This window comes from Taudactylus pleione, unplaced genomic scaffold, assembly GCF_031769625.1.
Source record: "Taudactylus pleione unplaced genomic scaffold, aTauple2 ptg002560l, whole genome shotgun sequence".
Classification (NCBI taxonomy): domain Eukaryota; kingdom Metazoa; phylum Chordata; class Amphibia; order Anura; family Myobatrachidae; genus Taudactylus; species Taudactylus pleione.
Window position 1 is genome coordinate 327,135 of NW_028286941.1, and position 13,974 is coordinate 341,108.

Consider the following 13,974-nt stretch of genomic DNA (forward strand, 5'->3'; position numbering starts at 1 on the left):
GGACGTAGAGGCAACTGCATTGGAGCATCTATGGATAGGCTCTTGACATCTGAGCACCAGTACCGTCTGGGCCACGCTGGAACTATCAGCAGGAGTGTGCCGCCTTCTTGCTTGAATTTGCGAATCACTCGAGGAAGAAGGGAGAACGGAGGGAAGAGGTACGCAAACTGGAAGGTCCATCGGAGAGTCAGAGCGTCTACCAGAAGTGCCTGTGTCTCTTGTTCTTGACCCGTACACAGGAAGCTTGTTGTTGTGTCGGGAGGCCATGAGGTCTCTCTGGAAGGCTCCACTTGTTTACCAGTAGCTGAAACACCTGGTGAAGAGACCACTCTCCTGGATGCACGTCTTGATGGCTGATTCTGCTTCCCAGTTGAGGACTCCTGGTATGACCACTGCCGAGATGGTCAGGGAGATTGCCTTCCGCCCACACTAGAATGCGGGACACCTCTGTCAGGGCCACCTGACTGCGGGTTCCTCCTTGGAGGTTTATGTAAGCCACAGTGGTGGCGTTGTCCGACTGTACCTGCACGGGATTTCCGTGGAGGACATGTCTTGCTTTTTGGAGAGCTTTGAATACTGCCCTTATTTCCAATATGTTGATTGAAAGCGCAGATTCTGTTGGCTTCCACCTTCCCTGGAAGAAGTGTGGACCCAACACTGCTCCCCAACCTCGGAGACTGGCGTCAATCGCCAGAAGGACCCAGTTAGCAATCCAAAAGGGGCGCCCCCTGTTCAGGTGAGTAGTCTGCAGCCACCAGACGTAACTCCAGTGACAGCACCATTGTCTGTGTCCTTAGCCGGTGGGGCAACCCATTCCATCTGGAGAGGATCAACTTCTGCAGAGGTCTGGAGCGAAACTGGGCAAACTTCACCATGTCGAACATCGACACCATGGATCCCAGCAACCTCATCGCCGAGTGAATAGACACCCGGCAACTCTGCAGGCAACAGCGTACTTTTGCCTGTAATGCAGAGATCTTTTCCTCCATCACAAAGATCCTCTGATGTTGAGAGTCCAACAGGGCTCCGAGATGAAGCATCCTCAGTGATGGCAACAGGGAGTACTTCTTCCAGTTTATAAGCCAGCCGTGAGCCTGCAACACAGAGACTGTCAATTGCAGATGGCGCTGAAGGATCTCTGGAGACCGTGCCAACAGCAGAAGGTCATCCAGATAAGGCAACAAGCGGACCCCCTGCATCCGCAGGTGGGCTGCAATCACTTTGGTAAACACTCGAGGCGCTGTGGCCAGACGCAGCTCCTGCGGACACCACAAAACAGAGTTTCCCTCAGGCTGTGAGTGGGGTATAGGGGGACGGACCGGAGCTGTGGGCAGGTAACAGGGGGAAGGACTGGAGCTGTGGGCGGGGTATAGGGGGAAGGTCCGGAGCTGTGGGCGTGGTATAGGGGGAAGGACCGGTGCATCCTGGGATAAGCTTTACTGTTGGTGTCCGGTCCTCCAAGTACCACCTACACCTCATTGTCTCCTCGTGGAGTCTGAAGAAGAAATGGCAGTTAGGAGCTGATTGGTTGGTACTTTATCTCTCTCCGAGGCTTAGTGCATTCTCCCCCATGGACTTTTCCAATAGTATACCATTTGCACAGCATTATATATATATATATATATATATATATATATATATACACACACACACAGTATATGTGGTCCTGATTCTGTGTCGGTCACTATAAATTGCGCATTACCGATTAATAATATCTAATAACGGCAACATCTAACCCCTATTATAGAATCTATTACACACAGTATTTGTAAATGCTCTCTCACTATGGGCCGTATTCAATTAGCAGCGAAAACTGACACTTTTTTTTCTAAAAAAAAAAAAGGTGACATTTTCGCTGATAAACAGGAGAAAAAAAACTGGATAAAAGTTTCCACCACCCCCGACCAGGAGAAAATAAAATGCATAATCCCGATCTTTGGCTAAACGTGGGGATTTCTTTCAGAACCCTTTGGGCACCCCCTTAATGATAAATTACTGGGAAAAAAACGTAATTGCGTAGTTTGGCGAAAAACAATCACGCAAATTTTAGGTGAAAAAAAAAAAAAAAAGGATAGAAAACTATTTTTTTTCTGGGAATTTACTGTTCCACGTAAATTGGGGGTACGTTAAAACGGGTGCAAGTATATTTTTGTCTCATAAAAACGCAATTTTAAAAGTCAATAAAAAAAGTCATCTGCTGCGACCGTGTGTGATTTTTAATACACTTGACTCATCCACCCGCCCCCCAAAAATCTGACCCAATAAGTTAAAACCATTTTCAACAATTTTTTTTCCCACCAAAATTTGCACGGGCATTTTTCGCCAAAGTACGTAATTCACAATTTTCTTTTTATATAATTTATCATTTAGGAGGGAGGGGTCCAAAGGGTTTTGAAAGTAATCCCCACATTTTTAGCCAAAAATAGGGATTTTGTATTTTTTATGTCCTGGTCTGGGATGTCGCTGGTTTTTTTTTGCCAAAAAAGGCCATTGTCGCAAATGGCGAAAAAAACAAATTTTCACCCCTACGTGAATATGGCCCTATATCACATGTATTTATTCCAACCCATCCACATGTCCTGCATTTAATTCTAGGAGACTGAATTTGGGAGGCTACGCACCTCCCCGTCTGGCTGTGGGGCGTTTTCCAGTATGTGCGCCCCACACCCTCCTCACATGAGGCACGAGGCAGTTACCAGACCTACCAGATACCTCCAACACTAACCCTACAATCTGATATGGGCACAGTGGGCGCTATTTATAGGAGAATATTTGGTCCATTGTTACTGGTTTATTTTCTAGCAATGTCAGCCCTAGCGCAGACAGAAGGAGGCTACTACCGTACCCTCCTACGGCCTCCTCCATTCTGAGCCCTCTACCGCTCTGCTCCAGGAGCCGGCGCAGGACACCGTACCCTCCTATGGCCTCCTCCATTCTGAGCCCTCTACCGCTCTGCTCCAGGAGCCGGCGCAGGACACCGTACCCTCCTATGGCCTCCTCCATTCTGTGCCCTCTACCGCTCTGCTCCAGGAGCCGGCGCAGGACACCGTACCCTCCTACGCCCTCCTCCATTCTGTGCCCTCTACCGCTCTGCTCCAGGAGCCGGCCCAGGACACCGTACACTCCTACAGCCTCCTCCATTCTGTGCCCTCAACCGCTCTGCTCCAGGAGCCGGCGCAGGATACCGTACCCTCCTACGCCCTCCTCCATTCTGTGCCCTCTACAGCTCTGCTCCAGGAGCCGACACAGGACACCGTACCCTCCTACGCCCTCCTCCATTCTGTGCCCTCTACCACTCTGCTCCAGGAGCAGGCGCAGGATAACGTACCCTCCTATGCCCTCTAACGCTCTGCTCCAGTAGCTGGCGCAGGAGACCATACACTCCTAGGGCCTCCTCCATTCTGTACCCTCTACCGCTCTGCTCCAGGAGCTGGCACAGGACACTGTACACTCCTACGCCCTCCTCCATTCTGTGCCCTCTACCGCTCTGCTCCAGGAGCTGGCACAGGATACCGTACACTCCTAGGGCCTCCTCCATTCTGTGCCCTCTACCGCTCTGCTCCAGGAGCTGGCACAGGAAAACTGTACACTCCTACGCCCTCCTCCATTCTGTGCCCTCTACCGCTCTGCTCCAGGAGCTGGCACAGGGCACTATACTTTTCCCAAGACCAGGGTAATACTGGGTAACCTCAGAGAGGCCATGGGGCACCGACACGGAGGTGGCAGCACACAGGACACTATGGCCCCTTCCTCTACGTCTCAGACACAGACAAGTGGGAACAGGAAGTTTTGCTCAGAGAAGTTGTAGGAAGCGGGACAGCGATTTGCTGCTACATAAAGCAGGCGGCACGGTGTGCACGAGAGGCAGCGTACAGGGGAATACAGAAGCAATTAATCCCTTTCTGTTCCATCCTGGTATATACACCACTCCAGAGATAATTATGTTTAATAGTCAGTGAATGTATACAAGGCAGCTTCCAGCAACCCTCAACGGACAGCAAGTAGTGCCCGTCCTCATCCCCAGGTTCCTGCCCTCATAGCCATGGCACCAGCCTCCTTCCAAAGCTCTGCTGCACAGGGCCCCGTCCCATGATATTCATTGCTTGGTGGGCACCAAACCAACCGTCCATGAAGACGTCGCCCAGTAGAGGCAGAGTGAGCCAGGCCACACACGGGTTTATAAAAAAGGCATGTTAAAATTCATCCACAGGTTCCACGGGCCAAAGGTAACTGGGTTCATGGAATGATTACAAAAATTATACACAAATCCCTAGCGACACTGTTCCCCCACCCAGGGCACAAGCCCCCCCTGCCATAAGCAACACCCGCCAACTACCCCTAGAACTCAACACAACTTTGTACAGTGGTTTTCTGAACCAAAAGAAAGAGACAATACTCGTAAAAGTCTGTAAAGCCGAAGGCGAAAGTTCAATGAGGGCAGCGCGGCCGCCGGCTAATCCCTCTTGGCTTTCTTGCTGCCATCCTTGCAGTTCTCACTGGCTGTTTCCGAGTCATCCAGTTTCCGCTTGCTGGCCTCAGGACTGCTGTGTGAGAGGGGCCGGAAGCGGACAATGATACAGGTCATGTTGTCACATCCCGTACCGTCCCCAGAGGTGTCCGGAGCGAGACATTGGTCCAGGAGCTGCAGGGACAACACAAGGGGACAGTAAGACGGCCGCTATCCCAGCACACATTCAGCAGAGGTGCTCCAGACCACTCACCTCCTCCACTATGGAAGACAAGGAGACTGGCTCCTGCTTTATCTTCTCCTGTATGAAGTCCACGACCTCCTGGCTGCTCATCACGTTCCTGAAACAAGAAAGATGCATAAGATTGTGCAGAAAGCTGCAGAACGCAGACATCCGAAGCGACAATTACCAGATTCCATCGCAGGCGATGACCATAAATTCGTGCTCCTCGTTCAAGGTCAACACTTTGATGTCCGGCAGCGCTGAGATCATTTGCTCCTCAGGAGGGAGGTTCCGGTTCCTCTTATAGAAGTGGTCACCTGGAGACAAGGAGACCATAGTATATCAGGGCAGTGTCGCTGGTGGCACACATCGCTTTCTGCAGAGTAACATGAGCAGCTGGTTACAGGGAAACCCATCAGCGTCAGACTAGCTGAGACCCCCTAACGGCTCATCATATCCCACCCGGAAATAGGGGACAGAAAGATGGAGGCCAGGAGCTGCTAGGTCCCATTCTACAGAACCAATCACCTTCTAATAACCAGCGAAAAGGAAGACATCAGAGGAGCGCTGGGGGCAGAACTTACCCTCCATCACTTGGGGAACCCATTCATGTCTCTGCAGGTGAGTGGCAGTGCCAGTGAGAGAAATAAGTGACAGCCACAGACTGTGTGCCCCAGGTCCACCCCCAATGCTGGCAATGAGGAGAACTCATTCTGTAGCACCATTTCGTAAGTCACAGACAGCATAAGCCGAGGAGCAATCTAAACGTATATTTAAAAAACAAGTTTGTGATATAGCCCTGAATTGGCTACAGCGCGGCAATGGTTAGAACCCCAGCATGGCCCAGGAGCATGTAAGGCTGCGGTGTGAGGCTAGCTCCGGCAGAGGTTCATGCTCTGGGTATGTAATAAGGCAATGACCTGCGGCCAGGAGCATGTAAGGCTGTGGTGTGAGGCTAGCTCCGGCAGAGGTTCATGCTCTGGGTATGTAATAAGGCAATGACCTGCGGCCAGGAGCATGTAAGGCTGTGGTGTGAGGCTAGCTCCGGCAGAGGTTCATGCTCTGGGTATGTAATAAGGCAATGACCTGCGGCCAGGAGCATGTAAAAACTGTGTACGTCCAGGATCCAGGGACTGGGAGTGCAAGCTCTTGGTACTACAGGCACGGCGGGGAACAGCACTTAGTGGGGCCCTGCAAGGGTCTGGTCCATAGAGAAGTGCCGGTGCTGGGACTGATGCAAGGAAATGTGTAATTGGTTTGGCTCCACATCGAGACCTGCGGCCTCAGCGCTATGGGAGTGGCCTCCAGTGCTCTGTACCGGGGGAAGACTGAGCCTTGGTGTGTAAACCCTGATGCTAAGCACCAGAGTATGTAAAGTGTGCGCGTGCGATTGTGTGACTCCTCCCTCTCCTTCACCCCTCGCTGTCCTGCAGTTTTCAGCTCCGAATTATCTCCAGGATCAGATCCTCTCACAGCCTGGAGGCAACTAAGAGTCTCATGCTGATGTTCCCCAACTCCGCCATTGCAGGACAGGTTTTAAGGATTACCATGCTTAAAACAAATTGACTGTGGCACCATTTGCCTGTCACGGTCGCAATTACCAGACCACACCAGGTAGTTCATCATCTCATCTGGTCGCAAAATTTCGAACAGTCAGATAAACAGTGAGGGGGCGGCTGCAGGAAAAGAATCTTTCGGACCCCCTGCTTCCCCCAGTGTCTGTGCTGCTGTTTGGCCAGCACAGCAGGACCCCCACCCAGCGACTGCAGAAATTAGCAGCCGCTGGGAAATAAGTGAACCTCCCCCGCTCCCCCTCCCCAGGCCCGAAGGGCTGTGCGCCACCCTGCAGCCAGGAGCTAAGGGCTGTGCGCCACCCTGCAGCCAGGAGCTAAGGGCTGTGCGCCACCCTGCAGCCAGGAGCTAAGGGCTGTGCGCCACCCTGCAGCCAGGAGCTAAGGGCTGTGCGCCACCCTGCAGCCAGGAGCTAAGGGCTGTGCGCCACCCTGCAGCCAGGAGCTAAGGGCTGTGCGCCACCCTGCAGCCAGGAGCTAAGGGCTGTGCGCCACCCTGCAGCCAGGAGCTAAGGGCTGTGCGCCACCCTGCAGCCAGGAGCTAAGGGCTGTGCGCCACCCTGCAGCCAGGAGCTAAGGGCTGTGCGCCACCCTGCAGCCAGGAGCTAAGGGCTGTGCGCCACCCTGCAGCCAGGAGCTAAGGGCTGTGCGCCACCCTGCAGCCAGGAGCTAAGGGCTGTGCGCCACCCTGCAGCCAGGAGCTAAGGGCTGTGCGCCACCCTGCAGCCAGGAGCTAAGGGCTGTGCGCCACCCTGCAGCCAGGAGCTAAGGGCTGTGCGCCACCCTGCAGCCAGGAGCTAAGGGCTGTGCGCCACCCTGCAGCCAGGAGCTAAGGGCTGTGCGCCACCCTGCAGCCAGGAGCTAAGGGCTGTGCGCCACCCTGCAGCCAGGAGCTAAGGGCTGTGCGCCACCCTGCAGCCAGGAGCTAAGGGCTGTGCGCCACCCTGCAGCCAGGAGCTAAGGGCTGTGCGCCACCCTGCAGCCAGGAGCTAAGGGCTGTGCGCCACCCTGCAGCCAGGAGCTAAGGGCTGTGCGCCACCCTGCAGCCAGGAGCTAAGGGCTGTGCGCCACCCTGCAGCCAGGAGCTAAGGGCTGTGCGCCACCCTGCAGCCAGGAGCTAAGGGCTGTGCGCCACCCTGCAGCCAGGAGCTAAGGGCTGTGCGCCACCCTGCAGCCAGGAGCTAAGGGCTGTGCGCCACCCTGCAGCCAGGAGCTAAGGGCTGTGCGCCACCCTGCAGCCAGGAGCTAAGGGCTGTGCGCCACCCTGCAGCCAGGAGCTAAGGGCTGTGCGCCACCCTGCAGCCAGGAGCTAAGGGCTGTGCGCCACCCTGCAGCCAGGAGCTAAGGGCTGTGCGCCACCCTGCAGCCAGGAGCTAAGGGCTGTGCGCCACCCTGCAGCCAGGAGCTAAGGGCTGTGCGCCACCCTGCAGCCAGGAGCTAAGGGCTGTGCGCCACCCTGCAGCCAGGAGCTAAGGGCTGTGCGCCACCCTGCAGCCAGGAGCTAAGGGCTGTGCGCCACCCTGCAGCCAGGAGCTAAGGGCTGTGCGCCACCCTGCAGCCAGGAGCTAAGGGCTGTGCGCCACCCTGCAGCCAGGAGCTAAGGGCTGTGCGCCACCCTGCAGCCAGGAGCTAAGGGCTGTGCGCCACCCTGCAGCCAGGAGCTAAGGGCTGTGCGCCACCCTGCAGCCAGGAGCTAAGGGCTGTGCGCCACCCTGCAGCCAGGAGCTAAGGGCTGTGCGCCACCCTGCAGCCAGGAGCTAAGGGCTGTGCGCCACCCTGCAGCCAGGAGCTAAGGGCTGTGCGCCACCCTGCAGCCAGGAGCTAAGGGCTGTGCGCCACCCTGCAGCCAGGAGCTAAGGGCTGTGCGCCACCCTGCAGCCAGGAGCTAAGGGCTGTGCGCCACCCTGCAGCCAGGAGCTAAGGGCTGTGCGCCACCCTGCAGCCAGGAGCTAAGGGCTGTGCGCCACCCTGCAGCCAGGAGCTAAGGGCTGTGCGCCACCCTGCAGCCAGGAGCTAAGGGCTGTGCGCCACCCTGCAGCCAGGAGCTAAGGGCTGTGCGCCACCCTGCAGCCAGGAGCTAAGGGCTGTGCGCCACCCTGCAGCCAGGAGCTAAGGGCTGTGCGCCACCCTGCAGCCAGGAGCTAAGGGCTGTGCGCCACCCTGCAGCCAGGAGCTAAGGGCTGTGCGCCACCCTGCAGCCAGGAGCTAAGGGCTGTGCGCCACCCTGCAGCCAGGAGCTAAGGGCTGTGCGCCACCCTGCAGCCAGGAGCTAAGGGCTGTGCGCCACCCTGCAGCCAGGAGCTAAGGGCTGTGCGCCACCCTGCAGCCAGGAGCTAAGGGCTGTGCGCAGGGGGGTGCCCCAGAAGCGCCTACAGAAACAAGCTGCATCTCTGGGTGTGAAGATGTAATTTGAGAGTAATCCAGCTGTAGAAGGTTTGGAGTCATACCCGGGGATGGAGTAATGGTAGCACCACACTACCACGTGGCATGGAGCCGGTACACAGAAGTCTTCCAATCTCCAGAACAAGGAGCAGTGAGAACAGCACAACATGGACACACCATAAACATATAATAATATTCCCATCTGTATACGGCTCACGCAGACAATGATCTATGGCAGATATGTATAAGATACAATAAAGTACCTTACTAGTAGTTCCCAGGAAAGCTTACCGATTGCTCGTGAAAGGTTTAGCCCTCCATTCACTCGTCCATCCATAGTAACCTTGCCTCCAGCATTCTTAATCCGTGCCAGCTCCAGCTCATCCTCTGGTTTGTGATCATAGGACATGTCCACGGCTTTCCCTCTCTCCGAAACCACACATCGAGAGTCTCCAGCATTGGCCACAATAAGCTGCTTCCCTCTAATCAGAGCTACCACTGCCGTAGTGCCGCTGTCTGAGCCGGGCTATGGAGTAAGAAGCAGTTATGGTATACAGATCATATACAGAGAACAGAATGAGCCAACATCAGAAACAGTCCCGCGTCAGACAATAGCACCACCCAGCAATCACCAGAGATACAGCCAGACAATAGCACTACCCGGCAATCTATCATTACCAAAGATACCGCCAGGAAATCGCACTACCAGGAAATCACCATCATCACCAGAGATATCGCCAGACAAAAGCACCACCCAGCAATCACCATCATCACCAGAGATACCGCCAGATAACAGTACCACCCGGCAATCACCATCATCACCAGAGATACCGCCAGATAACAGCACCACCCGGCAATCACCATCACCAAAAGATATACTGCCAGACAATAGCACCCCCTGACAATCACCATCACCACCAGAGATACCGCCAGACAATAGCACTACCAAGCAATCACCATCACCACCAGATATACTGCCAGACAATAGCACCACCCGGCAATCACCATCACCAGAGATACCGCCAGACAATAGCACCACCCTGCAATCACCAGAGATACAGCCAGACAATAGCACCACCCTGCAATCACCAGAGATACAGCCAGACAATAGCACCACCCGGCAATCAATATCATTACCAAAGATACCGCCAGGAAATCGCACTACCAGGAAATCACCATCATCACCAGAGATATCGCCAGACAATAGCACCACCCAGCAATCACCATCATCACAAGAGATACCGCCAGATAACAGTACCACCAGGCAATCACCAGAGATACCGCTAGATAATAGCACCACCCGGCAATCACCATCACCAAAAGATATACTGCCAGACAATAGCACCACCTGGCAATCACCATCACCACCAGAGATACCGCCAGACAATAGCACTACCAAGCAATCACCATCACCACCAGATATACTGCCAGACAATAGCACCACCCGGCAATCACCATCACCAGAGATACCGCCAGACAATAGCACCACCCTGCAATCACCAGAGATACAGCCAGACAATAGCACCACCCTGCAATCACCAGAGATACAGCCAGACAATAGCACCACCCTGCAATCACCAGAGATACAGCCAGACAATAGCACCACCCTGCAATCACCAGAGATACCGCCAGACAATAGCACCACCCGGCAATCACCATCACCAAATATACTGCCAGATAACAGCACCACCCGGCAATCATCATCATCACCAGAGATACTGCCAGACAATAGCACTACCAAGCAATTACCATCACAACCAGATATACTGCAAGACAATAGCACCACCCGGCAATCACCATTACCACAAAAGATACCGCCAGGCAATAGCACCACCCGGCAATCACAAGAGATACCGCCAAATAGCACCACCCAGCAATCACCATCATCACCAGAGATACCGCCAGATAACAGCACCACCCGGCAATCACCATCACCACCAGAGATACCGCCAGACAATAGCACCACCAGGCAATCACCGTCACCAAAAGATATACTGCCAGACAATAGCACCACCTGGCAATCACCGTCACCAAAAGATATACTGCCAGACAATAGTACCACCAGGCAATCATCATCACCAGAGATACTGCTAGATAACAGCACCACCTGGCAATCCCTATCACCACCAGAGATACCGCCAGACAATAGCACCAACCAGCAATTACCATCACAACCAGATATACTGCCAGACAACAGCACCACCCGGCAATCACCATCATCACCAGAGATACCGCCAGACAATAGCACTACCCGGCAATCACCATCATCACCAGAGATACCGCCAGACAATAGCACTACCAAGCAATCACCACCAGATATACTGCCAGACAATAGCACCACCCGGCAATCACCATCACCACCAGATATACCGCCAGACAACAGCACCACCCGGCAATCACCATCATCACCAGAGATACCGCCAGACAATAGCACTACCAGGCAATCACCATCACCACCAGATATACTGCCAGACAACAGCACCACCCGGCAATCACCATCAGATATACTGCCAGACAACAGCACCACCCGGCAATCAACATCATCACCAGATATACTGCCAGACAATAGCACTACCAGGCAATCACCATCATCACCAAAGATACCGCCAGACAATAGCACCACCCGGCAATCAACATTACCACCAAAGATACCGCCAGACAACAGCACCACCCGGCAATCACCATTACCACCAAAGATACCGCCAGACAATAGCACCACCCGGCAATCACCATCACCACCAAAGATACCGCCAGGCAATAGCACTACCAGGCAATCACGTGTGGAGTCTGAGCCATCACACATTTTTACAAAGCTTTATATTACCGCACACCTACCTCAGGGGTAACTGTATGTGGTAGTGCACCAGGAGAGCGTGTGGTCTGTGTTATGTGGGGGCTCTATCTGTCATACACAGTGTAAAGAACAGACACTTACCTCCTCTTTCCCGTCCATGCCGGGCAGCATCTCTTCCTCTTCATCCTCAGCATCTTCCACATCCTCACTGTCCTCCTCTTCCTCACTGCTGTAATCCTCCTCACTGCACTCCTGAGGGACGGCACAACGAGACTCAGCTGTCACATCATCAATACAATATAATGTCACTGCACTCCTGAGGGATGGCACAACGAGACTCAGCTGTCACATCATCACTACAATATAATGTCACTGTACTCCTGAGGGACGGCACAACGAGACTCAGCTGTCACATCACTACAATATAATGTCACTGTACTCCTGAGGGACGGCACAACGAGACTCAGCTGTCACATCATCAATACAATATAATGTCACTGCACTCCTGAGGGATGGCACAACGAGACACAGATGTCACATCATCAATACAATATAATGTCACTGTACTCCTGAGGGACGGCACAACGAGACTCAGCTGTCACATCAATACAATATAATATCACTGCACTCGTGAGGGATGGCACAACGAGACTCAGCTGTCACATCATCACTACAATATAATGTCACTTTACTCCTGAGGGAAGGCACAACGAGACTCAGCTGTCACATCATCACTACAATATAATGTCACTGCACTCCTGAGGGACGGCACAACGAGACTCAGCTGTCACATCAATACAATATAATGTCATTGCACTCCTGAGGGACGGCACAACGAGACTCAGCTGTCACATCATCAATACAATATAATGTCACTACACTCCTAAGGGATGGCACAACGAGACTCAGCTGTCACATCATCAATACAATATAATGTCACTGCACTCCTGAGGGATGGCACAACGAGACTCAGCTGTCACATCATCACTACAATATAATGTCACTGCACTCCTGAGGGATGGCACAACGAGACTCAGCTGTCACATCATCACTACAATATAATGTCACTGCACTCCAGAGGGACGGCACAACGAGACTCAGCTGTCACATCAATACAATATAATGTCACTGCACTCCTGAGGGATGGCACAACGAGACTCAGCTGTCACATCATCACTACAAAATGTCACTGCACTCCTGAGGGACGGCACAACGAGACTCAGCTGTCACATCATCACTACAATATAATGTCACTGCACACCTGAGGGATGGCACAACGAGACTCAGCTGTCAAATCATCAATACAATATAATGTCACTGCACTCCTGAGGGATGGCACAACGAGACTCAGCTGTCACATCATCACTACAAAATGTCACTGCACTCCTGAGGGACGGCACAACGAGACTCAGCTGTCACATCATCAATACAATATAATGTCACTGCACTCCTGAGGGATGGCACAACGAGACTCAGCTGTCACATCATCAATACAATATAATGTCACTGCACTCCTGAGGGACGGCACAACGAGACTCAGCTGTCACATCATCAATACAATATAATGTAACTTTACTCCTGAGGGACGGCACAACGAGACTCAGCTGTCACATCATCAATACAATATGTCACAGTACTCCTGAGGGATGGCACAACGAGACTCAGCTGTCACATCATCAATACAATATAATGTCACTGCACTCCTGAGGGATGGCACAACGAGACTCAGCTGTCACATCATCACTACAATATAATGTCACTGCACTCCTGAGGGATGGCACAACGAGACTCAGCTGTCACATCATCACTACAATATAATGTCACTGCACTCCAGAGGGACGGCACAACGAGACTCAGCTGTCACATCAATACAATATAATGTCACTGCACTCCTGAGGGATGGCACAATGAGACTCAGCTGTCACATCATCACTACAAAATGTCACTGCACTCCTGAGGGACGGCACAACGAGACTCAGCTGTCACATCATCACTACAATATAATGTCACTGCACACCTGAGGGATGGCACAACGAGACTCAGCTGTCAAATCATCAATACAATATAATGTCACTGCACTCCTGAGGGATGGCACAACGAGACTCAGCTGTCACATCATCAATACAATATAATGTCACTTTACTCCTGAGGGACGGCACAACGAGACTCAGCTGTCACATCATCAATACAATATGTCACAGTACTCCTGAGGGATGGCACAACGAGACTCAGCTGTCACATCATCAATACAATATAATGTCACTGCACTCCTGAGGGACGGCACAACGAGACTCAGCTGTCACATCATCAATACAATATAATGTCCGTGCACTCCTGAGGGACGGCACAACGAGACTCAGCTGTCACATCAATACAATATAATGTCACTGCACTCCTGAGGGATGGCACAACGAGACTCAGCTGTAACATCATCACTACAATATAATGTCACTGCACTCCTGAGGGATGGCACAACGAGACTCAGCTGTCACATCATCACTACAATATAATGTCACTGCACTCCTGAGTGACGGCA

General features: G+C 52.9%; 1 protein-coding gene across 1 annotated transcript in view; it reads right to left on the reverse strand.

Annotated features, from left to right (window-relative positions):
- Positions 1-3,928: 3,928 nt before the first annotated feature.
- Positions 3,929-13,974, reverse strand: part of PPM1G (protein phosphatase, Mg2+/Mn2+ dependent 1G) — a 68,532-nt gene continuing 58,486 nt past the window's right edge. The window contains exons 6-10 of the mRNA XM_088466142.1: positions 11,580-11,690; positions 8,936-9,170; positions 4,879-5,008; positions 4,722-4,809; positions 3,929-4,642 (exon numbers count right to left, since the gene is read on the reverse strand). Of these exons, the coding sequence (XP_088322268.1) occupies positions 4,454-4,642; positions 4,722-4,809; positions 4,879-5,008; positions 8,936-9,170; positions 11,580-11,690 (753 nt within the window). The 3' untranslated portion in view covers positions 3,929-4,453. The remainder of the gene's footprint in view (positions 4,643-4,721; positions 4,810-4,878; positions 5,009-8,935; positions 9,171-11,579; positions 11,691-13,974) is intronic.